Source organism: Marmota marmota, unplaced genomic scaffold (assembly GCF_001458135.2).
Source record: "Marmota marmota marmota unplaced genomic scaffold, marMar, whole genome shotgun sequence".
In the NCBI taxonomy this organism is placed as follows: Eukaryota; Metazoa; Chordata; class Mammalia; order Rodentia; family Sciuridae; genus Marmota; species Marmota marmota.
In genome coordinates, this window is record NW_026000169.1 from 906,668 (window position 1) to 934,312 (window position 27,645).

Sequence of the window (27,645 nt, forward strand, 5' to 3'; positions counted from 1 at the left end):
TAGAAACTATAGAAATGAATGTCAAATAATATTCAAATTAAAAAATTCAACATAAGATGCATACCAATGGAATATGAGCGAAAAGAGGAGAGTAACATCAAAGACAACTGCAAGTTTTCAAACTAGTAAAACTAAAAGATCAACAACGACATTAAAAACACACACACACACAGAGGAAAAATTTCTCCTTGGGGTGACCAAGAGAATAAAAATTTCACAAGTGACTAAACATTTTCTTTCTTTCTTTTTTTTTTTAACAAAAGAGTAATTCACAATACAGTTTTAAATATTTTTATGGGCTCATGATCATGAGATTCCAATATAACACATCCAGTATTTGACTAACTCCCCCTAAATGGAGAGAGCTAATACAAAGAAACACATAACCCAAAAGCTTTTCATTTTTGGTTACAGAACACAATCTGAAATATATTCAGACACATGCCAGACATCTATTTACACACAAGTGCCAAACACTTAACATTCTCATATTCCTTTTAAGCCTAATTCCATTCCTCTCTTACAAGAGGTCATTGTCAACAGACACAGCCCAAGTCATCGTAAAAGGTGACCAAAAATAGAAGCAAAACTAAATTTAAAGGTGGGGGAGGAGGTAGGGAGATATGCAGGGAATTATTTATTCAGGTACTTCATTCAGCAAAATTGAGGTGCTTAAATTTACCAACTAGAATAACAGAGTTTTCCATTCAAGAAAAGTGTTTTTTAAATGCTCGAACATGAATACATGCAAGCGCCCACAGAGAAATAAAATGAACAAGAAATACATTTGTGTATAAGCATAGCAAATGAGTTATCTCAATTTTTTTTATGCACCTCCACTACCTCTACCCCAAACAACGTGCAAGGTAATAACAGTGATAGATATAAGGATACAAATGATTTAGGTTATTGTTTAACCTGAATTACATTTCAATGTTTTCCCTTTTTAAATATTTTCCTACTACCTTCAGATATGTCCTTTCTCCTGACTCTCACTAAAGCCAGACATCCAAGAGCTACAAAGCTATTCCAACTTACAATTTAAAAATTAAGATCACTTACCATTTGGCTGCCTCTGCTGGCTGAAGGCATGTATATCCATGGGAGAGAAGATGTTAGAATGGATTTCACGAAGACCCTCGCCAGTATACTTGTTGCAAGCCAAAATGGAATGTGTGTTCCAGTCAGTCCAGTACAATGTGTCCTCAAATAACGTCAAGGCAAAAGGATGTGGAAGAGAACCTTTAACCACTGCCTGTCTATTAATACAAAAAGAAAAACTCACTTTTAATTTTTCTTCTTTTATCATAACATCCTCACTTCCATTAAAATGGTCTTTGTCCACATTAACACACACAAATCTTAAGCATATATCTTTAAGTCAAATACATCTATGGAAAACAATTCACCTGATAAATTCAGATGATGTTCAAAAACCCCAATCAAGCTGGATGTAGTGGTACACACCTATAATCCAAGTGGCTTGGGAGGCTGAAGCAGGAGGCCACAAGTTCAAAACCAACATCAGCAATTTAGTGAAGCCATAAGTAACTTGGTGACACCCTGTCTCAAAATTAAAAATAAAAATAAAAAGGGGTAGGGATGTGGCTTAGTGGTTAAGTGCCCCTGGGTTCAATCCCTGGCATGAAAACAAAACAAAAACCAACCAAGCACGACAGAATGGTTTCTAACATGGCAGTAGGTCCCGAGTTCACTATAAGCCAACTGATATAGAAAGCCCAAGTACAAGCACCGAGGCTATCAATTTCCACTCTCAACTACTATCTCTGGACTCGCATCTTCCATTCTTTTATATATCATCAGAAGGAAAAAGGTGAGCAGTAAGGAAAATCCCAAGGGTCACAACTGGGATTGTGATTTAAGTAGACTTAAATCAGCCAACAGACAGATATTCCTTCCTGATGTGGAAGAACAAAGAATCTGAGCCCATTTCTTTCATCACTTCTTATAGTTTTAATAACTGGTAGTGCAAATATAGATAAAACAAAAATGGCACTCAGGAAGAAAACCCAAAAACCTCCAGCAAAAGATCATTTAAGTTTGCTTTTTTGCTATATTGTTATTTAATCTCCCAATTCAGGCAGTCTAAAGGAAGTCCTAAAAGGATATGGTCATGAGACAAAGGAGACCCAGAATTAATGTAAGCAATACATATTATATAAAAGGAAAAGAGCATTTAGGAATCAAGACACAGAACTTTGCAAAGTGTCAGTTACATAATTAGTAAATGTTCTAGAATAATGAATAAATCATGCTTTGTCTAAATAATATTCAAGAAAATAAATGCTTTAATATTTTTATAACCTCAGATTTTCTTCTAAGTCTACCCTAGGAAGAGAGGGAGAATATAAGCTAATGAAGAAAAATAATAATCACATATCTAAAGGAAGATAATTGAATTTTTAGATCCATGAGGTTTCTTGCTTATCTCTAATATCTACCAGACTACTAATATATTAAATTCAAGAGCAATAACATAATTGAGGGGACGTGCTAGGAATTTAACCCAGGGGCATTCTACTACTGAGCTACATCCGAAGTCTTTTTTTTTTTTTTTTTTTTTTTTTTTGAGACAGTATCTTACTAAGTTGCTGAGGCTGGCCACAAACTTGTGATCCTTCCTGTCTCAGCCTTCTGAGCTGCTGTGATTATAGGTGTATACCACTGCTCCCAGCAAACTTTTTATTTAAGCAAAAAATAGTATCTGTTATTGTACATGGGATGATCCAAGTCTAAAGTGTCATAAATTCAGGCCAGATTTATTTTTTTAAAAATTGAATATAGGTTAGCATGATTAGTTTACCAAACAAACTTTATGTTTTGGAACTTCATATCACTCTGACAGCCCATACCACCAAAATTTTCTCCTTTTATTTACCTTATTCTCTATTCCCCAGCATGTAACTTTTCCCTCTTCTTTCCCTAAAAGAACTGTTACAACACAGGGGCTTGTTTCCTCTTTTAAAATGGACAGTTATTATGTTAATTAAAGTAACTAGGTTATTTACAATAGTAATATCATAACTTAAGTCCAATTTTAAATATTTTACACTAAAGCCTTCCAAAATTCTTTATGGGAAGACAAAGAACTCTGAGAAGATGCCAAGACAGGCACGTAATATCAATGAAAAACAAAGAATAAATACTTAGTTATTTAGCAGTTCATCAACTATCCTTAAAAACTGCAAATGGTGGGCTGGGGTTGAGCGCTTGCCTACGGATGTCCTGGGTTCAGTTCTCAACACTGCATATAAATAAATGAATAAAGATTCATCAACAACTAAACAAATTTTTAAAAACTGCAAATGGCATATTCAGATCTTTGAAATTTTCTGGAGGAGAGAAAATAGGTCTAAGTCCTTTGTATCCTTTCTTTTTTTTTTTTTTTTTTTTNAATCCTAAGCAACCTAGGGGGCAAGTTGGGCGGGGGGGGGGGGGCCTGGGCTTGTGGCTCAGAGGTAGAGTGCTCGCCTAGCATGTGCAAGGCCCTGGGTTCAATCCTTAGCACTACATTAAAAACAAACAAACAAATAAATAAAAGGTATTGTGTCCAACTACAACTAAAAAATAAAATAGTAAAAAATAACAACAAAAAGGGCTGGGGATGTGGCTCAGTGGTTAAGACCCTGGGTTAAATCCCTGATACCAAAATAAATAAATAAATAAAAATCACTATACTGAATTAAACATAGGAAAACAGATAGGACAAGCAAAATGCCTCCCTAAAAGCTATTATTCTTATCATACTGATCTGAAAGTACAGAATTATATAAACCAGATAAGTTTAAATGCTCCCTGACACTACTTACATCATTTCTGCTAGAACTTTTTAAGACTGTTTTCCTCATCTGTAAATAGAAGATAATAAAGTATCTTCACTGAATCACTATCACTCACTAAATCACAACAAATGCAAAAGCCATTCCATATTATGTTTGTTACTAACATTTCACAAATGATACATCAATTTCAGGATATACATTTTTAACAATTTAATATTTCTGATAAGGCTAACATTTTATAATGTAAACATTTCAAGAAGTAATCTCTGAATACTTTAAAAAAATTTTTGTAGTTGTAGATGGACATCATGCCTTTATTTTGTTTTGTTTTAATGCAGTGCTAAGAACTGAACCCAGTGCCTCATGTGCCACTGGGCTACAGCCTCAGTACCTAAATACCTTTTTAAAATTAACAGCTTTTTAGAATCAATAAATATAGTATACTAATGTAATACTGTATTAAGCTCTACCTTTTGAGATGATTGTTTGGGTACTAAAAATGTATAAGTTTGATCAGGGGTAACTACTGCTGCTGTACCATTATTTGACCCATCAGTGAATATATTTGGAGCATTCATGATAGGTGTTTTTCTTGTCATTTTTGGAAAAACTATAGGATGCGAAGACCAAAAAGACAATAAAGGATTAGATGGTAAGTGGTTATCAAATGAAACATTAGATTTACACATGATTATTGCCCAAGTATTTAACTCATTAGCTAACTCATCAATTTGATCCATAGTATATGGAGTAAAAATTTTATTGGGAGAAATTCCAAACACTCCTTTTGTTGCTTTTTTTTCTTTGAGTATTAATTGTCCTACAGCCTCAGGATACCTAGTAAGAATAGTGTTAGGAGAATAAGATAAATGTATCCATAATAATGGAACTTCTTATCAAAATACTCCTGTAGGAATATTTTTTGTTGGTATTACAATAAATAATAAAGGCAAACTTACATCAATTCTATCCAAATGCATATTTTCCATATATGTTTCAATAATTTTTAATGCCTTTCTTTCTTCAGGCGTTAACATGCGGGGTGAATTTGGATCTGATGGACCTTTTAGGATATCAAATACAGGTCCTAACTCTCCTGTTGGTATGCCTAGATAAGGCCTTATCCAAATTATGTCTCCTAATAACTTTTGAAAGTCGTTAAGTGATTTGAGTTGATCTACCCGTATTTGAATTTTTTGGTGGACGGACCATGGTTGAGGATAATAGAACTCCTAAATAATTAATTGGAAAATTTAATTGTACTTTATCTATTGCTATCTCTAGATTATAATTTTTTAATAAGTTTGTAAGTGTGTCATAACATTCTAGCAATGTGTTTTTATTTTTGTGTGCTAACAACACATCATCCATATAGTGAAATATTTGTAGTTCAGGATTTTGATTTCTAAGTGGCTGGATTGCTTTGTTAACATAAATTTGACACATAGTTGGGCTGTTAGCCATCCCTTGAGGGAGTACTTTCCATTCATATCTCTGATCAGGACCTTCATGATTCAGCACAGGGACAGTAAATGCAAAACGTGGACTATCCTCAGGATGAATTGGAATTGAAAAAACAAGCAATCTTTAATATCTATAGCTAAAACATACCAGGTTTTTGGCAAAGCAGACAATTGAGGAATCCCCGATTGAGCAGGTCCCATAATAACCATCTCATTATTAATGGCTCTTAAATCTTGCAATAATCTCCATTTACCAGATTTTTTTTTTTTTGATGACAAAAATGGGAGTATTATCGGGAGATATGGAAGGTTGTATATGTCCCTCTGCTAACTGTTGTTTGACCAGGTCATGGGCTGCTTGTATCTTTTCTTTAGTCAGGGGCCACTGAAGAACCCATACTGTTCTTTCTGATTTCCAAGTAATTTTTATTGTCTCAGTGACCCCTTCTTAAAACCCAATGTCTATTTATTCCTTGATCTATTTGTATTGGTGTTGCTATACCTTGTTCTTGTTCTCCTAATCTTTTTTTTTTTTCCTAAAACCTTGTCTAGCCCTAATAGTGGGCGCATTTGGATTGATGTTATTTGTTAATGTCAAACCTAATTGATCTAGGACATCTCATCCCCATAAATTTATAGGAAGATGATCCAATACATATGGCTGTATAGTTCCTTCACATCCTTCAGGATCCTTCCAATCTAATACCATTGCACTTCTATGACGATTAGTCGCTACTCCTAGGCCTCAAAGCGTTTGAGTGGCTTGTTGTAACGGCCAATGTTTTGGCCATTTTTGACGAGATATGATGCTAAGGTCTGCACCTGTATCAAGTAGCCCATTAAATTTATGTCCTTGAATATTTGGTTTTAGCATGGGGCGAGAATCTAAATTTAAAGACAGCATAGCCCAATCTACACCTGTGGAAACTAATCCCCTGGAACCTCTTTCTATAGTACGACTGGAAAATTTATCATTCAGGCTGGGTATTATTAATAACTGTGCTATTCTATCTCCAGGTGAAATTACTGATATACCCCTTGGAGAACTAGCTATAATTTTTATTTCACCTTCATAATCGGGGTCAATTACCCCAGGACTTATCATAAGTCCTTTTAGAATAGAAGAACTGCGTCCCAATAATAAGCCGACTGTTCCTTGGGGAAGAGGCCCTTTTACCCCTGTGGGAATGATTTGAACTCCCATCTCTGGAGTTGGTACTGCTCTGGTAGAGGCACAGATGTCCAATCCTGTACTTCCTCTGGTTTGTCTGATGAGGGATCTAATGGACAGTGTGTCCTGGGCACTACCCTGATGGTGTCGCTGGGTTCCTCCAGTGCCCTGTATATTTGTGGTCGTGGGCCCCGGGGCATTGGGCCCCCCTGTCCGTTTTTTGGCAATGGAGCCCGATGCCTTTCTCCATGATATCGTGGGTAAACACCTGGTGTTTGTCCGTTTTTTGATAATGGAGTACCCTCTATGGTGGTTTGAGAACGGCATTCATTAGCCCAATGTCTCCCTCTATGGCATCGTGGGCAAATACCCGGTATTCTACCCCTTTGATACCTAGTTTTGTGAAACCCTCCTCCTATGGGGCAATTCCTTTTAAAATGTCCTGTTTGTTCACAATTGTAGCATGTTTTCTGCCTGGCATCTAAAGTCTGTTGTACTGCAGCTGCCAAGACTTGCCCTTGTTCATTAATGTCTCTACATAATTTAATATATGTGTTTAAATCTCCATGTTTCCATGGTCTAGTGGCCTCCTTGCACCATCTGTTTGCTTGCTCAAAGGCTAGCTGTTTAATTAATGGCATTGCTTGTTCTGTGTCCCCCAAAACTCTGGTAGCTGTTTGAATAAGCCTATCTACAAATTCAGTGTAAGGTTCATTAGCTCCTTGTATTACCTTAGATAATTGACCTTGTAAATCTCCATGTCCTTGTAGTCTTCCATGCCCTAACTGCATCTGCAGCAATTTGTGATTATATAGCAGGATCATATTCAATTTGTTGCCGTTGACCCTCATAAGGTCCTTTTCCTAATAACATATCTAGATTTCTTTGAGGGTAACCAGCTGCTGCATTTCGCCTAGCTGTCTCCATGCAAAATTCCTCATTGGCAACCTTCCGTAACAAATATTGTCCTCCATTTAGCTCAGATTTACACATGCTAGCCCAGTCTGCTGGCGTCATGTCCAAGTTGGTAATGGATTTGACCATGCTTACAGTGAAGGGTGCTTGGGGACCATAGGTTGTTACAGCCTCCTTTAACTGCTTCACTGTTTGAAATCTAAAGCACGGTGAATTCGCTGCCCTCCTGCCTGCTCAAGTACAGGGCATGCTAATATTTGAGGTCCTGTCTCAGGATCCCATCTATCAACTACGGGGGTTGAGGGCCACTCAGCTGTCTCCATAGGTGGAGCTGTTGGTTGAATTACGCCCTCTGGTGATAGAACGGTGTTAGTAGCAGCCTCCTGCTGTAGCTTTTTCCCTAATAGGCCCCTTTCCTTTAAATTTTCTTCCTCTGACTAGCTCAAGAGACCTTCTCTTTTACTTTATCTAAAATGTTGTTCTCCCTCTGTCTGACTAGCTCAAGAGACCTTCTCTTTTGCTTGATCTAAAATGTCTTTCTCCATGGTCTGAACCTCTAACAATTTACTTAACACTCTTTCGGTTTGTTTTTTACTAATTTCTAATCTACTATAAAGAAAACACAACCCAACAAGATAACACAAAACAAAAACGGAACAGAATGAAACAAAAACGGAACAAAAAATCATTGTATCAATTTTCCTATTTTCTTGACATGTGCATTTGTGGTCTATTTCTATCTCTTCCTCAGGGGCGAACAACTTCAAACCTTGAGCCAACCATTTTTCCCAGTTTGCCTGAGAAAGTTCTAGGGATAGGCAGCTTGAAACAAAAACAAAACAAATCAAAACAAGAACACATTGTTTTTTGAAATGGTCACCCATTCTCTCGCCTTCCCTTAGGGGCGAGCAATTTCACTTATGTCCGAGCTTCAGGCGTTCCCCACACGGGCCGCCAATTGCCGCAGTCTGGCTGGCACAAATCACGAGCCACTCAAGCAGGAACAAACTTTATTTCTGAACTCCACCAGCACACTCCACACACACTCCCCGGGAACTCTCCCGAACCACCCACGCGGCTCCTCCAGGAACCACCAACCGGAAAATCCCTCCTCCGGCACTTCCCCAACCAATGCGAACTCTTCAGAACTCAAAAGTCATCATCTTAAAGGCTCGCTGGCGTCACCTCTCAACCACTACTTCTGGCAAAAATGCCATGTGTCATCCCGACTCGGCTGTGGCCCTCAACATACTAATATCCAATTTAAATGTCACTTTTTCATAGCCTTCCTTAATCTCCTCACCTACAAGTCATTTTTATTCTTTTAGGTTCAAATAAGGTTACTGGACTATTTTTTTAAACATTTACTTGTTCATCAATTCTGTATCAGATAAACTTTTGGAGAGTGAAGATGTTAGCTTATTTTTATTCCAAAAATCTCACATGATATACATAATCTAGTGTACTTATTAAACACTTAGTGAATGATTAATAAAAGTAAATGTTTAAAATAGAAAAGATGTAATTAACAGAGCTGAACAAAAAGCAGCACTATGAAACTATCAGTTGAGAGTCATTTACTTATTTGTCCAGTCAATGGAGACTTGTTGCTGAAAGTGGAGATAACTGTACATAGTCCAGCTTATTAGTGTATGTCACAATAATTAGAGCTTAAAAATGGATCTCAACTATGGAGACCAAGGAAAAGAAACTGAGATAAACCCACCAACAGATGATTTGATTTAGTGCTAGTCTGTCAGTTTCTGCAGCTTACTGAAAAAGCTCATTCACATCACTATGCCCCGAGTACAAGAGTTCTTTTGCTATATCCTGCATTTGCTACTTTCAAATTCCATACCAGTTGGATTTACTCTTTATAAAATATCTCCACACTCTCATTTGCTGTTTCTGGACACCTTCTGGGAAATACTGCCCCATCTCAGAACTGCCTGCCTATGTGGGTAATAAATCTTATTTTAACCACACCATGAACCACTGTCATGCAGTTTTAACATCTTAACCTAATCTTGCAAGTTTCCCCCATAAGAAAGGCTGTAGCAACACCTAGAAAGATAACATTAATGATGGTGGCACAATTTACTGAAAAATCTCCATAAATCCTCTACAGAAAAACAAACTAAATAGCAAAATCAAAAACCCTAAGACAACATTTCTAAAACTATGTGGCAAATTAAAACACCAAGACAGAAAAAGTTGTGGAAAACTATAAACAGCCAGAAGACATTACTAATTGTTATCAGAACCTCTGCAGAAGGAGTAAGAAACAAACAAAAAGGAATATAGAATATCTAAGGGCAGAACGTCCAAGACAACACTGGAAAGCATGGCAAACAAAGTTAGAACAGTAACTGAATAGTAGGAGTTGTGGCTACTCTAAGAATAAGTGAATACAACAAACCCATTATCAGCACTGAATGGGCTAGCGTTATTCCCAACAACAGTTAACTCTCAAAATTGACGTTCTGGGGACCCCTAGAAGGGTTCCCTTCGAGGCAGCCTTGAAATGAGGACAAGTCACTGGTAATAGAATGAAAAGTGAGTTTGACAGGTACAAGAGAAAAAAATGGAAAAATAAGGCACAGAAAAAAGTGGAGAAGGAAACAATTATCTCAGAAAGCAAACTGCTGTTTTTTTTCCCCAAACATATACAATCATGAGAGTTCTCTGTAAAGTCACAAAACTGATGATGAACTTTGCCTTCTTCGTAAGCTTAAAAAAATATATACAGTTTTTAATGAAAATAAAATAATCCCAGCGGCTTGGGAGGCTGGGGCAGGAGAATCTTGAGTTCAAAACCAGCCTCAGCAAAAGCAAGGCACTAAGCAACCTCAGTGAGACTCTGTCTCTAACTAAAATACAAAAAAGAGCTAGGGATGTGGCTCAGTGATCAAGTACCCCGAGTTCAATCTCCAGTACAAAAAAGAAAAAAAAAGATTGTATGAAGCAATTATTAACATGACTATTACTGTAACAGCAATGAAATATAAATAACACCATGAAGAAAAGAAGTAACAGAGCTATACAGGAGTGAAATTTCTGCATTTAGCAAAAATTAAGTTAATAGTTTCATGAAGTAGATTTTGTCAAAATGCAATCTATCAAATAGTTACTGTTAAATGAAAATATATTTTAAGAAGACTGCAAAGGAATTAAAATAATGCAGAGGAAAACATTTAAATACTAAAGACAGAAAAGGACAAAAATGACCTAAGATAAAAAGAAAAAAAAAGGCCAGCTATAAGCCTAACATTATAATTAACATTAAATGTGAATATACATCAAAAGGCAAAGGTTGTCAAGACTGAATAAAACTAAGATCCAACTATATGCTGTCTACAAGTGACATTTTAGATACAAAGACACAATCTGTTGACAGTAAAAAGTTATGGCAAACAGTAATAGTAATACAAAACAGAGTTTGTTGGAGCAGCTCTGTCAGATGAAATATAACAAAACAAAAAGAAGTATTATAGCAGGCATGATGGTGCACAACTATAATCCCAACAACCTGGGAGGCTAAGGAAGGAGACTGCAAATTGAGCCTCAGCAATTAGCAAGATCCTCAGCAACTTAGTAAGACCCTTTCCCAAAATAAAAAATTAAAAGGGCTGAAGATGTAGCTCAGTGGTAAAGCAACCCTAGGATCAATCCCCAGTACTCCGCCCCCCCCTAAAAAAAAAGAAAAAAAAATGAAGAAAAAGAAAAAAGTATTATTAGAGGTAAAAAAAGCTATTTTATGTCAAAGAATAAAATCATCAGGAAAATATAATTGCCAACACATATACATATAAAAACAGAGCCCCAGTACAATGAAGCAAAACATTTCAGTATGGAAAAAGGAAAACAGTTCAAAAATACAGCTAAAGATGTTAACACCCTATTCTCATTAAAGAAAAGGACAAATAGACAAAAAATTATCAAGGATATAGAAAATGTGAACAATATTAACCTAACATTAACATCATAGCCTAGCATCTACAGCACACTCCAACCAACAAGAGACTTAAAATCTTTCTCAAGTATGCATGGAACTTTATCCAGGACAGACCACATACTAGCTCACAGAATTAATTTCAAAAGACTGAAATTATACAAAGCATATTCTCTGACCCAAATGGAATTCATTAAGAAATCAACAGCAGATGGAAATTTAGAAAATCAAATTCTTTTCTAAATTCTATATTTTCCAAATTTTTCCTTGGATTTGGAAATAAACAATCGGTCACAGAAAAAAAAATTAAGTTTTGAGCTAAAAGAAAACAAAAATATAAAATTTTATGGACTACCTCCAAAGCAGTAATTAGGGATAAATTTATAGAATGTAAGTGCCTATTATAGAAGATGGATCTCAAAAAAATCTTCTTTCAACCTGCTTGACTTTAAGAACCTATCAAAGAATAAACTAAATCAAAAGCAAGCATAGGGGGAAAACAAAAACATCAGGATGCCAATCGCAAAACAGAAAAATATAGAGGAAAAAAAAATCAATATAACTCAAAGTTGGTTCTTTGAAAAGATTAATAAAATGGACAACCCCTTAGCTATAGTGACCAAGTAAAAAGCTAAGACACTACTGTGAAAACCAAATAAATTATGAATAACAGAGGAACATCACCATCAATTTACACAAATTAAAAGAATCATACAAGGGATACAAGGGACAATTTTATGGCAACAAATTGGACAATTCATATGAAATAAAATATTCCTAGAAAAAAACAATCGAAACTGATTCAAGAAGAAATTTTAAAAATATCTGAACAGATCTATACAAATAAAGCAAATAAATTAGTAATATACAATCTCCCCCCCAATCCAGGCATCAATTCTGATGAAAGCCTGCCACAAAAAAAACTACAGCTAGCATCATGTCTAATGGCAAAAAATAATTGAATGCTTTTCCCAAAGATTTGGAAAGCAACAATATTTTACAAGAGTTCTAGCCAATGCAATCAAGCAAGAAAAGAAGGCATTCAGAATGAAAAAGGAAGCAATAAATCGCCATTAATCACAGATAACATGATTCTGTATGTACAATACTAAAGAATATTTTTTAAAGCCTCCCAGACAGGGATATATATAAAATGATGGATTAGAGGAAGGCTGAGGTTTCCAGTTGCTCCCATGGCTCAAAATTCTCAGCAAAATGGGTGTCAGAGAAAATTCCCTGAAATCAGTATCAAATGGTCAGATTCAAAAACAGGAAGTTGAGTGCTTAGGACAGAGGACAAAAATGAGGACATCACAGACCAACCCACAGTGCCAGTTCACCAGAGAGGGGAGGGGTAACACAAATAGAGAGAAAAATAATGTACAAATACAGCACAGAAAAACCTGCAAAACAGAAAAGCTGACTGTACTTAGCAGAACCAGAGGCTGATGTGTAAAAAAAAAAAAAAAGTGCCCTGTTTTCCAACTGGCAAACAAGAGATGAGACCCCCTCTTGAGGAAGCCATACTGCAGCTTGCAGCTGTGGGATACCAGGAAATCACAGCAAACACTGTATACTGCCCTGGCAAGAGCCCACTGTATGGTTTAGGATATGCTCAGCAGATTGTAACTGAAACAGGCACAGAGAAGATTGTGCCCAGAGAATTTAAGTCAGAGAACAACACGTTTTCTTTATGAGTCTGGTAGCTCACAAAACCAGCCAGAGAAAGTGGGGAAACTGAACAAGTGTGTGCGATTACACACTCAGGAATTGAGCCTGGAAAGGCCATATCTGTGAGTGGTAGAGTGTACAAGACCTGTGGAGGATTGGCTACTAAAGTGGAATTCTTGAGAGGCCCCTAAGATTCAGAGATCCAACAGTGACCAGAATCCACCCGACTGAGGAGGGTGTTGATCTAATCTCTCCAAAGATATCATGAATCAAGTCCCAAAGGTCATTAGAGCTAAACTTCAGCCACCAGAATTCCCCTTTTAGAACTGTACATTAACTCAGCCCTGTCAGTGCACTGATCTAGTCTATCTGGGCAAAATTCTAATCAAGAGTACTTCCTATTCCATCTTATCTTATATCAATGGGAAGGGAAGCAGAGAGTTATTTCAAGGAACTTTATTTCCAGCTGTCAACTTGGTGAGCAACATAAAAAGAGGAAAGGTTTAATAATCCCAGTACTTGCTCTCTAAAGGGGTACACAGCCAAAGAAGAAACAGAACAGTCTTTACAAGAGTGAACATCCATCCTTGTCAACAGTTTTGACCACCAAAGTAGAAATAATTCTTCCATTTTTCATTAAGAATTGTGTGTGTGTGTTACTGCTTTGCTTGGGATTTTGTGAATAAAATATATTTGTTTTATATACATATACACATATATTTAGATGTTGATGGACCTTTATTTTATTCAATGAAAGAAATAATTCTTCCATTTTTCATTAATTATGTGTGTGTGTGTGTGTGTGTTCTTGCTTTGCTTATGGTTTTGTGAATAAAATACATTTGTTTTATTTACATGTGGTGCTGAGAATCAAACCCAGTGCCTCATAGATGTTAGGCAAGTGCTCTACCACTGAGCCCCAACCCCAGCCCTTGTTTTATATTTTTATCATTTTTTATCTGTTACTTTTTCTTTTGTGGGTTAGGATATTTTGTTTTTCCCCCCTTTGGTTTCTCTTATCACACTCTTTCTCTCCATTCTTCTCCTTTTAATAATTCTCTTATTCTTTTTTTTTTTTTTAACTTTTTTTTTTGTAGTTGTGTATGGACAGGATGTCTTTATTTTATTTATTTATTTTTTAATGTGGTGCTAAGGATCAAACCCAGTACCTCACACATACTAAGCATCTGCCACTGAGCCACAGCCCTAGCCCTGTTTCTCTCTTTTAGCTTCCCTTATTTGGCTTTTTCTCTTCCTACTTTATATCAGTTTTGCTTTCCAATTTGAAATATTCAAAACTTTCACAAATTCTTTTAGTTTCTCCTTATTTTGGTAGGTTTTTATTTCTTCCTCTATTCTGAGGTACAACATTGCTGGTTACTGTGATCTGGTTGACAGTTCCTTTCTTTCAGGGCTTCCTACCCCATTTTCCTTTCTCTTATTGAATTATATTTTACAATCTTTCAGAAATATGTATATACTATCAGTCATGTTGTTGTGGCAATTGGGACTATAGATGGCATAACTGACTCCTGTTGTTTAATGCCACATCTGGCTCAGTACTACTTATTGTTGCTGCTGTATACAACACAACTTCCTGATCTACAAAAAGGACCACACTCATGAGACCTACAGGAAAAGTGAGATTCTTAAGTTCTCATGTAATTAATATACACTATGTCAAATCATTACCAAAGAATTAGCAGAGAAACTATACTACAAAATTCACTTGGAAATATATTTAAAAACTGACAGTAATTGATATTCCAGAGACGGGATCACTTCGACAAGAGAAGGCTATGCTCTTAAAATAGAAGAGTGGAAGAGAACCCAACAGACACACAAAACCCAACACAGGAATACAACAAATATGAAAAAAACAGATAACATAACACTTCCTAAAGTTCATAATTTACAAGCAACTGACTTCAAAGATATTAAAGCAAATGAAATACAACAAAAAATTCAAAACAATGATTATAAAAATAATCATTGAATTCAAGAACACAGAAAAACTAAATGAACTAAAGTAGTCAGTATAGGATATAAATGGGAAATTCCTCAGTAAACAAAGAATCCTTGGAAATGAAAGGCACAATAAAAAAAAAAAAAAAAAAAAGTTCAGTTGATAGTCCCTCTAATAGAGTGACCATGCTGACAACAGAATCTCAGAGCTGGAAGACAAAGTGGCCAACTTTGAATATTTGGGCAGATTTAAAGAAAATAAGCAAACATGTTTACAATATACAAGAACTCTGACACAATATCAAGAAGCCAAACTCAAGAGTTGAAGAGGGCCATCAGACACAGAGTAATGACATGAATAACCTCTTCAGAGAACTAATAACAAAAATTTTCCAAATCTTGGGAATGAGATAGACCTAGAAACAAGAAGCAAGCAGAACCCCAAATACACAAGTGTAAAAAAGAATCACAAAACAACACGTAATTAAAATGCCTAATGTCCAGAGCAGGATAGATTTTTAATTTTAAAAGTCTCAAGAGAAAAACATTAGATCACATTTAGAGGCAAGCCCATCAGAATTACTTCTGAATTCCCAGCACAAAGTAAAATCTAGAAAGATTTAGAATGTGTTCCAAGCCTTGAAAGAAAGGATCTGTCAACCAGATCACAATAACCAGCAATTGCTGGAAGAAGAAATAAAAACATACCAAAATAAGGAGAAACTAAAAGAATTTGTGACTACTAAGACAGCACTACAGAAAACACTTAAATACTACACACAGGAAGAAATCAAAAACAAATTCCAGAGCTCGTATGTACACAAATTTCACTTGAAAAGTAGCTAAACAAAAAAAGACCAAATTAAACATTAGAAATAAATCAAAATGCAGGAATTAATAAACAGCTCTCTACCATAACACTGAATGCAAATGATATCAACTCCTCAACTGAAAGACATAGGCTGGTAGGATGAATTAAGAAATAAAACCCAACTATATATTGTTTTCAAGAAATCAGGCTGAAAATCAAAGGATGGAAAATGATATGCTATATAAAAGGCATCCCCAAAAAATCAGAAGTAGCTATTCTCATGTTCAACAAACCAGACTTTAAGCCAAAATTAATCAAAAGAGACAAAAAAGAAAAATCACTTCATACTAGTAAAGGGAACAATCCAACAAGATATAATGATAGTAAATATTTATGCCACAAACATCAGTACACCTAATTACATAAAACAGATACTTCTAGCCTTAAAAATGCAGACCCTAGATCAATATTAGGAAATTTCAACACACCTCTCTCAAAAACACTCTTCAGACCTAAAAAACATTATAAATCCAACGAACTTAATAGATATCTGTAGAATATTTCATTTAACAACTGCTGAATTCACTTTTTTCTCAGATGCTCATGGACATTCTCTAAAACCATAAGGCCACAAAACAACTCTTAGTAGATACAGGGGAAAAAATTATATAACTCCATGTACCTTATCATACAGACTGAAATTGGGGGGGGGGGGGCACAAGAAAAACTCGAAACTGTATGGTTTATATATAAAACATGGAGACTGAATAATACACTTCTGAATAATGAATGGATGACAGAAGAAATCAGGAAAGAAATTTTAAAATTCTTAAAACCAAATTAGAGGGGCTGGGGATGTGGCTCAAGCAGTAATGTGCTCGCCTGGCACACGTGGGGTGCTGGGTTCGATCCTCAGCACCACATAAAATAAAATAAAGATGTTGTGTCCACGGAAAACTGAAAAATAAATATTAAAAAAAAAATCAAATTAGAATAGTGATACAATATACCAGAAACCAAAACCTCTACGACACTACAAAGGTGGTTCTAAGAGGTAAGTTTAGAGCTATTGTGTGCCTACATAAGAAAATTAGGTCCTAAAAGAACATAATGATGCAAGGCCCTGCAAAAACACGAACAAACCAATTCCAACAGCAGTGGAAGGAGGCAAATAATTAAGATTAGAGTCAAAATCAGAGAAATAGAGAATTCTTAAAAATATAAATATGAATTAAACAAAGATTTGGTTCTTTGAAACTTAACTATATTGGTAAACCCACAGCCAAACTAATCAAAAAGAAAAAAAAGACACAAAATAATAAAACTAGAGGTATAAAAAGAGATATCACCACAAACATCAAAGAAATCCAAAGGATCATTAGTATCATTTTGAAAACTTACACTCCAATATATTGGAAAATCTAGAAGAAATGTATACATTTCTAGACAAAAGTGACATAAACAGAACAAAAACAAGTGATGAGATGGGGGGGCACCCTTCCAACAAAGAAAAGCTCAGGACCAGATGGATTCTCAATTCTACCAAACCTTTAAAGAACAACAAATTACAATGTTCCTCAAAGTATTCTATGAAATAGAAAGCGGTGGAATACTTCCAAATAAATTCTATGAAGCCAGTATCATCCTGAAACCAAACCAGACATGGACACGTCAAGGAAAAGAAACTACAGACCAATATCCCTAATAAATCTAGGTGCAAAAATCCTTAATAAAATATGAGCAAATCATATTTAACAACATATTATAAAGATTGTCCATTATAATCATGTTGTCTTCAAACATTCCAAGGATGCAGATAGTTTAACATATGCAAATAAATTTTGTAATCCACCACACAAATAGAATTAAGGACAAAAATGACATAATCTTCTCAAAAGATTCAGAAAAAGCCTTCACAAAATTCAGCACCCCCTTTAAGACAAAAACACTGAGCAAACTAGGGAGAAAAGGAACTTACTTCAACATCATAAAAGTTATTTATGACAAACTCAAAGCCAAATCATAGTAAATGAGGAAAAAATGAAAGCATTTACTGTAAAATATAGAACAAGAGAAGCCATGTTCATTCTCACTGCCTCTGTTCAATATAATACAAGCCACAGTGATTAGGTAAAAGGAAGAAATAAAAGAGATAAAAACAAAGAAGGAAGAGGACAAATAATCAATATGACCCTACAAGATCCAAAAACCTCCACAGATTGCCAGAGCTAATCAACAAATTCAGCAGGATACAATATCAACATATAAAAATCAATAGCTTTACAATATACCAATAATAAATTTGCTGAAAAAGAAATCAGGAAAACAATCTCACTCACAGTAGATTAAAAGGGAAAAAAAAGCAGTATATAGTTGCAATTCAATCCCCATCAAATTACCAGTGACATTCTTCATAAAACTGTTTTGTACTCATGTGGAAGAACCAAAGATTCAGAAAGGCCAAAGAAATTCTATGCCAATAAAGCAATGCTGAAGGCATTATAATACCTGGCTTCAAATTATACTACAGAGTTATAACAACAAAAACTGCATGGTACTTACATAAAAACAGTCACATAGACAAATGGAACAGAATAGAAGACACAGAGATAAACACACAGAGATAAATAAAGTCATCTAATCCTTGACAAAGGTGCCCCCGCCCCCCAAAAAATGCTGAAGGATAGACAACCAGTACTGGGAAAACTGGTTATCAATATGAAGAATGAGACCAGCTCCCTATCTCTCACCTTTGATTCAATCCAAAATGAATCAAAGGCCTAAGAATTAGACCAGAAATTTTGCAACTCCTAGAAGAAAATGTGAGGCAAACACTCCAGCATATAGGCACAGGCAACAACTTCCTCAACAGGACTCCTAAAGTTCAGCAAATACCAAGAATTAAAAAATGGGATAACATCAAATTAAAAAGATTCTGCACAGCAAAAGAAGCAACAAGAATATGAAGAGAGATCCTAAAGAATAGCAGAAAACCTTTGCCAAAAAAAAAAAACTAAAAGTCTATTCTTCCTCCCCAACACTTAGCCAAAAATATACTAATTTCTTAAGAAAATTAGGCTTTATACTTTGGTTACTATATATCAAGCCAACATGGAGACTTCTTACATTTAAAAAAAAAAGCCTAATATAATAATCTTACCTATTTGTTCCATCCAGATCTGATTTGTGGATGAAATTAAGTTTTGCATCTGCCCAATAAAGCTTCCGTTCCTCATAATCCAAAGTCAGTCCATTTGGCCAGTAAATTTCAGTGTTTATAATAATGAAACGATTTGAGCCATCCATTCCAGCACGTTCTATCTTTGGCACTTCTCCCCAGTCTGTCCAGTACATGAACCTAAAGGTAATAAAACAATTAAAACCATGATATAAACAAATAACAACAAAATATTCTGTAATTAACACTACTAGATAAAGAAAGCTCTCCAGAGAATACTAAACCTAAAACCTCAAGAATTTTTTTTAATTTTAGTAATCTTTCTGTAACTACCACAGTAATATCCATTTCAGACAAGCATCATCAAAGTTTGCAAAAAAAAAACAAAAAACAAAAAAAACCACTGGATCAAAATTTAAGAGGATAAAGAATATTCATACTATCTCAATGTGTCTCCCCACAGGTTGCTTATTAATAACAAAGGAGAAAATGATACCTTTAGACAAACCTGGTATACTAACATAAAAAGGTTATCTACATTAACATAACACCACCAATGGAGATTATAAAAAAGGTTATCTACATTAACAACACCAATGGAGATTAAAACAGCATCATAAATCTTTTAATGTGATACACTGACAAGAACATGGAATCTTATATAAATCTCTTACCTATGATTGCTGCCTAAAAGTACATCATATAAATAAAATTATAAGGAAAATACTCAAGGTGTATTCTACAAAACAATACCATGAAAATCAAAGGCTGTGGAAACAATACAGACTGGAGTAGAATAAAGAAATATGAAGTGCACATCAAGCCAACATGGACTAATAAGGTAGGGGGAAATTCTAAGGACATTGGGGGAAAAGACAAAATTGGCGGAATATCAAATCATACAGTACTACTATATTAATGTTAAATGTTTAAATGTGCTAATTGTCTATAGTTGTTATCTACAGGAATTCACTGATTTACTTTCTTTTTTGTATACAAAATTAAAATTTTTTTTCAAAATAAAAAATTAAAGAGTTTAACAGTCTCAATACAGGGAAGAAGCAATTTCTTCTTTGATATAAAGGAAACACTCTGTAATACTTTAAAGTGTATTTCCAGTAGAATGAAACAGACATTATTATTGTATGTATATATGTGATTGCATGACCAATATGATTCTGCAACATGTATACTCATAAAAATGAGAAATTATATCCCATCTATGTATGATATATCAAAGTGCATAAATGCATTCACTGTCATGTATAACTAATTAAAACAAATTTTTAAATTTTTAAAAAGTATTAATTCCAAAAAAGATAAGAGGGTGCTATGAACTAGGAGTAATGAGTTTCTAAAATGTGTTAGAGCGAAGAGTGAAATACAGGTTTAACTTTGAAATAATTGATAGCCTGGTGATAATGGATTAATTTTATTTAAGCACATTGCAATCTCTACTATTTCATATAAACTGCTTATTCAAAAAGGCTGGGAGGAGAACATCAAGTGGGGAACAAAAATACCTTCCAGATACAAGGTACTGTGCTAATAGCTTTACATATATTTCCTCAATTAAGCCTTACAACCTTATGGACTATTACTCATCATCACATTACATATAAGAAAATTTTTAAAAAAATAAGTATATTCCTCAAAGTCATGGTTAACAAATGGGGACTAGAAAGCCAAACCTATATTCCTCAGGATGAAAAGTCAATACTAATGACATAGGTCAGAGCCTGGACTTTTAAGGAACAGAAAGCAAAGTGCTCCTTAAATTGAGGCTACTGACTGGATACAGTCTAGAATACAGGATAAAAATGAGTACATTTACATGAGATAAAACTATATAGGAAAGCAGGCCAGACCATGTTATAATTTGGGAAGTTTATTCTGAGAGCAGCATGAGGACACTTGAACACTTTTAAAATTGAAGATGAAATGACTGGCTTTGTTTTGCAGATAGGGAGGTGTACTTGCTGCAATGTGAGAATGACTGAACGGAGACTAACAAGAACACAGAGACACTGTGGCTTCAAGAGTTTCTGTGAGAAACTCCATAAATCCTCTGACCTAAAAGTAATGAAAAAATAGGACAACACCGCCAAAAATAACTAAAGTCTCAGAAAATTGATAAAAGGAGGAACATGTATTCAAGGAAAATCTAATAAAGCTCCAGAACTGTGATATTTTAGCTAAGAGCTAACTGCATCCCTACCAATAATGTCAATTTGTGGCAAAAAAAATTCTACCTTACATAGACATGGCAAGCCATGAGAACTACGGTTACTTTGCCTTACAAGAGGGGATGACTTTATTAAGGACGAACCATGAAAAAAAAAAGATTATGCCTAGCAATGTTGTCAAAAGCAAGAGTATAGACAGTCAGGGCAGTCTGTTATCCCAGGGACACTGGCTGGGGCAGGCAACAAAATTTCCAGCAGACAAACTGGAAATTTAACATGAAGGTCCTAGGAAAGAGACAGAGAGCCTTGTTAAGTGAAGTATAATTCTTTGGTGGTCAGGAAGGCTTTATGTATGCACATGGCTGCTCCTTCTCAAAAGATGCCAGAAAGAACACTCGCAAGCTGATCTGCCTAAATGTGAGACAAACTTCAAACTGCTTAAAATTTTTAAATATTCCACAATCCAAAGACCCAAAACATTTAATGGCCCAATATTTTTAACAATAACTTTTACTCAGTCATCAACTAACCACTCAGACGAGAGATATAAGGGCAACACCTAAAAAACAGGCATAAAAGTATTTTAAAAGAAGAAAATACAAGCAATGAATTTAGAGACAGCACATTGAGCACACATATACAACAGAATTAGTATAGATAAGTCACTAAACAAGAATATACAATATCATAAGGGTCTCTAGTTTCACCCATATTTCTGGAAATTATAAAATTTCATTTTTCTTTACGCCTGAATAACACTCCATGGTGTATATTAACCACATTTTCTTTATCCATTCATCCCCTGATAGACACCTAGGCTGACATAGTTTGGCTATAGTGAAATGTGATGCTATAAACATGGGAATGCATATATCACTGTAGTATGAGGACTTTAATTCTTCAGGATAAATACCGACGAGTGATATAGCTGGATCACATGGTGGTTCCATACGCAGCCTTTTGAGGAAACTCCACAATGATTTCCATAGTGGCTGTACTAATTTACAGTCCTACCAACAATGTTAAAGTTCCTTTTTCTCTACAACCTCTCCAGCATTTATTATTTGTATTCTTGATGACTACCATTCTGACTGGTCTGAGATGAAATCTCAGTGCAGTTTTGATTTGCATTTCCCTAATTGCTAATGATGTTGAACATTTTTCATATATTTCTGACCATTTGTATTTTTTCTTTCAAGAAGTGCCTGTTTAATTCATTTACCCATTTATTAATTGGGTGATTTTATTTTTTTGGTGTGAAGTTTTGAGTCATTTATGTATTATTGTTATTAATCCTGTCAGAAGAGTAGCTAGCAAATATTTTTTCCCATTCTGTAGGTTCTCTATCCACATTTTCAACTGTTTTCTTTGCTGTGCAGCTTTTTAATTTAATGCCATCCCATTTATTAATTCTTAGCATTATTTCCTGGGCCTTGGGGGTCCTATTGAGAAAGTTGTTCCCGTGCCTAAATGCTAGAGTGGTGACCCTACATTTTCTTCTAGGAGTTGCATAGTTTCTGGTCTAACTCCTAGGTCTTTTGAGTTGATTTTTGTGCAGGGTGAGAGTTAAGGGTCTAGTTTCATTCTTCTACATATGGATAACCAGTTGTCCCAGCACCGGTTGTTAAAAAGACTGTCATCTCTCAAGTGCATGTTTTTGGCAACCTTTGTCAGGACAAGATGACTATACGTATGTGGGTTTGTCTCTGTCTTCTATTCTGTACCATTGATCTATTTTTCTGTTTTTATGCCAGTACTATACAGTTTTTGTTACTACAGCTCTGTAGTATAATTTAAAGTCAGGTATTGCAATGCCTCCAGCATTGCTTTTTTGGCTTAATATTGCTCTGGCCTATTCTGGGTCATTTACGCTTCCAAAGGAATTTTAGGACTGTTTTTTCTAGTTCTGTGAAGATGAGAATTGCACTGCATATGTATATTACTTTTAGTAGTATGACCATTTTAACAATATTAATTCTGCCTATCCATGAACATGGGAGGTCTTTTCATCTTCTAAGTTATTCAATTTCCTTCTTCTATAATTTTCACTGTAGAGTTCTTTCACCTCTTTGGTTAGATTTATAACTAAACATATAATTTTTCTGAGGCTATTGTAGATGGAATTGTTTTCCAGATTTCTTTCTCAGCATATTCACTGTTTGTATATAGGAAAGCTACTGATTTTTGTATGTTGATTTTGTAACATGCAAATTTTCTGGTTTTTAATAAAAATTTCCAAAACATCAAAGAAACAGGAAAGGGGGTTGGGAGACATAGCTCAGTGCTAAAGTACCTGCCTAGCTTGTGCCAGACCATGTGTTTGCTTTCCAGTACTGAAGAGGAAAGAAAAGGAAAAGCAAAAGAATCTATAAATTTGAAGCAATAGATTCCATCTAATTAAAAAAAAAAAAAAAAGACTATCCAAAATAAAAGAAATGAAAGCTAGAAAAAGGAGGAGGGGGAAGAAACATGAGATATATACATCAATATAACAAATGGAGTACCAAAGGAAAGAAGCAAAGGGTCAGGATGGGGGTAATAACAGGGAATGATACTGGCCAAATTATACTGTGACAATTGTATGTGTGTATGAATATGTAACAATCCCACCATTATATACAACTATAATACACCAACAAAAACATGGGGAGGGGATATTCATTTTTGAATAATCTTTCTGAATAATACAGAATATAATGAACAACTGTGTTGCTATTTGTACTGGTAGTCCAAAAGCAATGGTGAGTAAACTGATGGCACCTTAATATAAAACAAGGCAGAAGCACCCAACTGTACTAGTAGAACTCTAAGAAATTCACTATTCCAAGTGCTAAAGAGTAGATAGAGCATCTGAAATCATTACATACTACCTGTTTTAATTCAAAATGGCATATCCACTTTGGAAAATGATAGTTTAATATAAACAAACATTTCTGTAAGATATACTAACTCTATTTCTAGATATTTACTAAAGAGAAATTAAGTATACATTCACACAAAAACCTACATACAAATAATTGTGGCAGATTTACTCATAATTCTAAAAGATTACCAAATGTCCTTCAAATGGTGAATGGATGAATAAACCATACTATACTCATATAATGGAATACTTTCTGCAATAAAACAAAACTCCTGATACACAAAACAGACATAAACCACAAGTTCATTACAGTAAAAGAAAGAAGACAGATTTAAAGAGCTACATGCTATATGATCCATTTATATGACATTCTGGAAAAGACAAAACTACAGTCAGAAAAAGAATCAGTGGTTACCTAAGGCATAGGCAGAAAAAAACAGATGTCAAAAGGAAAATAATCAATGGGGGAGAACAAGCATGGAATTATTCTATAGCTTAATTTTGGTGGTAATTATTCAAATATATGCATTTGTCTAAATTCAGAAGTTTCCATCAAAAGGTAAAAATTAAATATATATAAATTACACCTTTTTTAAATGGGTAAAGATTTGAATAGATGCTTAAATATATGAATGGCCAATTAGCACATACAATGATGTTCAACTTCAATAATTAATAGAGAAATGCAAATTAAAATCAAAGTAAGATATCATTTCACATCCACTAGGTTAAGAAGGTTAACAATACTAAGTACTGGTGAGAATTGAGCTACCAGAATGCTCATACACTGCTATTATAATAATAACCACTTTGGAAAACATTTTATAGTTTCTTACAAAGTTAAACATACCCTTACTCTGCCAATTAATAATTCCACTCTTAAATATTTATCCAATAGAAATAAAAACTTGTTCATCTAATGATTTGTACATATACAGTCACAGAAATTTCATTCAGAAAAACCCAAAACTGGAAACAACACAAAAGTGCATAAATAGGTAGACAGATAAACTTGGATATATTCATAAAACAGAATACTACTCAGCAATTGAAAAGAAATGACTACTTATTCATACACTGACCAGGATGGATTTTAAAATTATGTTGAACAAAAGAAACCAGACCCAAGAGTGACTACTTCATGATTCCATTACATAAAGTTCTAGAATCAGCAAAACAAATCTATAATATAAAACTCAGATTGGCAGTTACTGGGGTGGAAGCAAGGACTGACTTCAAAAGGACTAAAGCAATTTCCTGGAGTGAGGTGATAAAAAGCAGTTATTTATCAAGACCCATTAAACTATAAACAAAATTTTTTTGCATACAAATTTTATCTTGATAAAATTTCTTAAAACATAAATAAGAAATGAGACTATTTTTAAAAGTTAAATTTAAAATACAAGTCATGTTACTTCAAGGTTGATATCAAGATAAAAGAAGCAATTACAACAAATGAAACTGAGACATTTTAGAATTTGTAAATGAAGCCTGCTGATGTGTTTTTATTTGCTAAAATATTTTAAAGTTAACTTCATTTCTGTAAATGCTTTTCCCAACTGTAGAAAGTGAAGTTACTCCTTCCTCTGTACTTTCATACCATGTTTTGCTACACTATGGTACTCATTAACCTTTTAGATAAATTATGAAGAACTCAAAGATAAAAAGCAGGTCTTACTACCGCATCAAAATAATCGACACAGCACATGTTTTTCCAAAAGCAAAAATGGACCCAGACTTTGTCCTTCTCCATGCACTCTTATTTCCCATGTACAATCTTCCCTTTCACTCCACCCCAATCCACAAGGAAATGGACACAGGAAGAATCAGGAGATGTTGTAAGAAAGATGGAATATGCATAGTTAAATACATAGCATCAGGCAGACAGAAACAGTGAAATGGTTTTGTGTGCAAGTGTATGCCAATAGAATGAACTAAAGTAAATTTTCATCTTAATTTAATAATACAAGTAAAAACAAGCTCAAGTCACAATTCATTGGCCACCATTCTTTTCTCTCTATACATACACAAAATGAATTATCAGTATTTTCAAGCAACCAGCATAAAAGAGTTACTGTTCACTTCAAAAATTACTAAACCATACTCGACACTTCATGTGCAACATGCATGAAGATATTACATCATACAAGATTTGAAATGTTGTCATTAAAAACTGGACAAACCATAAGCAATTTGTAAATAGTTCCCAGTTCCAAGATGGAAAATGTAATAAGGGCTGTTTTCTGATTTGTATAATGTAATTTATGTAAATTTCACAATTGTCACTAATCTTTTCCAAGAAAGAATTTAACGTTCAAAACTCAATGTCTATTTTGTGGTGAAATTAAATGTTGTTACAAATGAATTAGCCTCACGAGAATTTTAGTAATAAATAAAAGTATATGCATGCCACTGCTCACCAAAGCTAACATAAATCCCTATTTTATCCACCCCTAAAAAATACAAATCATGTTACTTCAAGGTTGATACTCAAGATAAAAGCAATTACAATAAACGAAACTGAGACATTTTAGAATTTGTAAATGAAGCCTGCTGATGTATTTTTATTTGCTAAAATATTTTAAAGTTAGTAAATTTCACCTATAAATAACAAAGATTTCCATTTTGTTATTTAATTAAGTTAAAAACTTGTTACAAATATAAAAAGTTAGAGGCATGGAACCACAAAAGACAAGTATTTTATAAGTCACCAAGATATGTTATTCAATTTTTTTAAACTATTGAGCTCCTATTAGGAGGTAAGCACCAAGCTTGTCAAAAGTAAGTCACAATTAAGAGAATAACTGATGGATTCAAGTATATCATGGGATAAAATTTAGGACAAAGCAGAATTCACTCAACAAGAAAAAAAGAAAATTTCCTTTAAAAGAAAGAAAGACTCCAGTTAATATTTGTGAACACTACATACAAATGTTTCCTCCATGTAAAGCCTAATATTCCCCTACACTGTAAAAATAAGCTTCATTTTACTAACGGGGGATACAATGTACCATTCCAAGGTCCCTGTCAGCTTACCATCTTCAGATATCTCATAAATGAACTACAATATATGGTAAGAATGTAAAGTCCTTAATCATAACAAACATACATTCATGCAAAATAAATACATAAGCTTAATCATTTTGAAGAGACTAGACTCCATTTCATAAAATATGCTAAGACTAATCTTTAGAATTTATTTGAAATTTCTAACTCATGAGAACTTTTTCCCCTCTATCAGAGCCAATTTCTGTAAGTAAGCATAGAAAAAATAAACAATTTTCTTATTATATGGAAATGACTCTTCTCCATTTTTATTTGCAGTTGCTTACATGCTTATAAGTAAGCATAAAGTTAACAATTTTATGAACAGTTTCTAATTTTAAAAACTTAAAGGGAGGACATCAGAGGGAAACAAATATCACAAGTTAATCCCACTGATCCTTGAGATTTGGAAAAATAGCAAACTATGGAGCAAACAAATTTAATAAAAATGGTCTGATAAAAACAATACTGTTTTTTATTACTAATAATGCCCTCAATCAGTTAAAACTAAGATTTCCATAGACAGTTTTTCAGATATTAAAAATCTAGCTTTTCTTATAAGAAGCTGATAAGGCTCCCGAAGTTCAAGTGACAGAAACTTAATCCTCAAAGGAACAGTGGG

The 27,645-nt window shown here is 34.4% G+C and overlaps 1 protein-coding gene across 2 annotated transcripts in view; it reads right to left on the bottom strand.

The window, feature by feature from the left end:
* The window catches only part of Lrp6 (LDL receptor related protein 6), a 191,500-nt gene that overhangs the window by 110,364 nt on the left and 53,491 nt on the right, over positions 1 to 27,645 (bottom strand). For both annotated transcript variants that reach the window (XM_048787197.1, XM_015498172.2), the window contains exons 3-4: positions 18,912 to 19,109; positions 1,063 to 1,259 (exon numbers count right to left, since the gene is read on the bottom strand). In XM_048787197.1, the coding sequence (XP_048643154.1) occupies positions 1,063 to 1,259; positions 18,912 to 19,109 (395 nt within the window). The remainder of the gene's footprint in view (positions 1 to 1,062; positions 1,260 to 18,911; positions 19,110 to 27,645) is intronic.